Raw genomic sequence first — 2584 nt, 5'->3', positions numbered from 1 at the left:
TCATTTAAAAGTATTAGGTCCAGTGGTATTCCTCTTCACTTGTAAGTGAGAGGTCTTAGATTTGATTCTCGCCAAATGTGAATTTGAACCACATTATTGCTAGCCCATTGTGACAAGCCAACCCCCTCTTCTTAGTGTAGATAATATTGATTGTTCAAAATCACTAGACCATTGGCTACAAACAAAAATCGATTTCGGATCAAATCCAAAACACTATATATATATATATATATATGGAAGTGTTATTGACACTCCAAAAATCTCATTCTACACTCCTCACAAGTATATTTTTCTTTCCAAATATATAAAGTTTGAAGTGTAAAATGTGAATTTTGGAATGCCAATAACAATTCCCTATATATATAATTTAAGTGGATGAGCATTGTTACGAGTTTATACGGAAACATGAGACCGACAACTATGCCTATTTAAACAGAGAAGTCCTCAATAATCAACCTTCAAAGTCAATTAATGTAGACAGATATTACAAGCTCCCTTTGCCACCTTGATCGAGCTTACCACATATATGCATAAAACCAGCAGCATCCGTTGACATCAACCTTTTCGCTCCCTTATCCTCTTACGTATACATATAAATCCAAAGAGATTTTTGATGATGACTAGTCGGTCTTAATTTAAGGGATAAAAAACTTTTAGTCATATAAATTGTTTTTTTTTTTTTCATTGAATGTTTGCAACTTTCTCGTTTATACTCTTTATTTATTTATTTATTTATTTATTTATTTTTATGATAGAAGCTATCTAATTTATATGTCAATTTTAAAAATTAACTTGCACAAAATTAATTAAATTATAAATTGTTTGACCGTTTCATTAACGTTGTCAAATTTCAGTGTGTAAGCAAGAACTACATAATTTGTTTATTTATTGAAACAATTAGATGACTAATGATTTCATTTTAATCAATTTTTTGTAAAATTGATCTTTATATGACGACTTGAAAAAATAAACGATTTATCGTGGAACTTTACAAATTAAAAAACATAGCCAAGAAGATAGAACGAGAAGTTCAAACTTCAAATAGCATATTCCCCCTTTTTTCTTGTTAATAATTAAACACCACCACACAAGTTACCATACCCACCGCATCAACTATAAATACACCTTGCGGTTCTCATACAATCCTTCAACTCAGCCATGGCTTCCTATATCGTCTTTTCCACACTTCTCCTCTTCTTCTTCAACCCCTCTTCCACTTTCGCGCAACAATCTTTCCGGCCAAAAGCCCTCGCCGTCCCAGTCTCAAAAGACGTTTCTACCCTCCAATACACCACCCACATTTCCCAAAGAACCCCTCTCGTCCCCATAAACCTAGTCCTCGACCTAGGCGGCCAGTTCTTATGGGTCGACTGCGAACAAAACTACGTGTCATCCACGTACCGCCCCGCGCGTTGCCACTCGGCCCAGTGCTCTCTCGCGAAAGCCACCGGCTGCGGCGATTGCTTCTCCTCCCCGAAACCCGGATGCAACAACAACACCTGCGGCCTCACCCCCGACAACACCGTCACGCACACAGCGACAGGCGGTGAGCTCGCATCCGACGTCGTTTCAGTCCAGTCAACCACCGGTTCCAACCCGGGACCAAACGTCACCGTTTCGCGGTTCCTTTTCGCTTGCGCGCCGACTTTCTTATTACAAGGCCTTGCTGCGGGGGTTTCGGGGATGGCTGGACTCGGCCGCACCAGAATATCTCTACCTTCGCAATTCGCATCGGCGTTCAGCTTCGACAGGACGTTCGCCATCTGTCTGTCGTCCTCCACGCGTACTGACGTAAACGGCGTCGTCTTTTTCGGGGACGGTCCCTACGTGTTCCTCCCGAGAAACGTCGACGTTTCGCAGTCCCTGATCTACACCCGGCTGTACATTAATCCAGTCAGCACGGCGTCGGCTTTCACCCAAGGCGATCCCTCGTCCGAATACTTCATCCAAGTCAACGCCATTAACGTCAACGAGAAAGCCGTCGCCATCAACACGACGCTTCTGTCTATCGACGGTGAGGGCGTCGGTGGGACCAAGATCAGCACCGTCAACCCCTACACGGTCCTCGAGGCCTCCATATTCAAGGCCGTGACTGAGATGTTCATCAGCGAAGCTAAAGCCATCAACATCACTCAAACAGGCGCTACTGGCCCGTTCGAGGTGTGCTTCAGCACAGAAAATGTGCTGAGCACGCGTGTTGGGCCTTCCGTGCCCAGCATTGACTTTGTGTTCCAGAACAACAGCACGTTCTGGAGGGTGTTCGGGGCGAACTCTATGGTGCAGGTGAACGACAGCGTTTTGTGCCTTGGGATTGTGAACGGCGGCGAGAATCCGAGAACTTCTATCGTGATCGGAGGGCTCCAGCTGGAGGATAATCTGCTGCAGTTCGATTTGGCCACGTCAAGGCTAGGGTTCAGCTCATCGCTTCTGTTTACGCAAACTACGTGTGCCAACTTCAACTTCACGTCCATTAATTAATCAACTGATTAATTAACGTTTAGCTACTTAATTTTATGTTGAAATTTGAATAATGTATCACACTTTTTATTATTATTAAGTGGCCAGATATGATTGCACCAATATT

General features: G+C 43.1%; 1 protein-coding gene across 1 annotated transcript in view; it reads left to right on the top strand.

Annotated features, from left to right (window-relative positions):
- The first annotated feature begins 1136 nt into the window (after positions 1 to 1136).
- Positions 1137 to 2584, top strand: part of LOC137742529 (Eukaryotic aspartyl protease family protein) — a 1559-nt gene continuing 111 nt past the window's right edge. Inside the window, exon 1 of the mRNA XM_068482420.2 lies at positions 1137 to 2584. This exon is cut by the window's right edge and continues 111 nt beyond it. Coding sequence (XP_068338521.2) covers positions 1159 to 2478 — 1320 coding nt within the window. The 5' untranslated portion in view covers positions 1137 to 1158 and the 3' untranslated portion in view covers positions 2479 to 2584.

Source organism: Pyrus communis, chromosome 11, assembly GCF_041283825.1.
Source record: "Pyrus communis isolate YQ-2024b chromosome 11, ASM4128382v1, whole genome shotgun sequence".
Taxonomy (NCBI): Eukaryota; Viridiplantae; Streptophyta; class Magnoliopsida; order Rosales; family Rosaceae; genus Pyrus; species Pyrus communis.
This window is presented reverse-complemented; position numbering and strand designations above follow the sequence as displayed.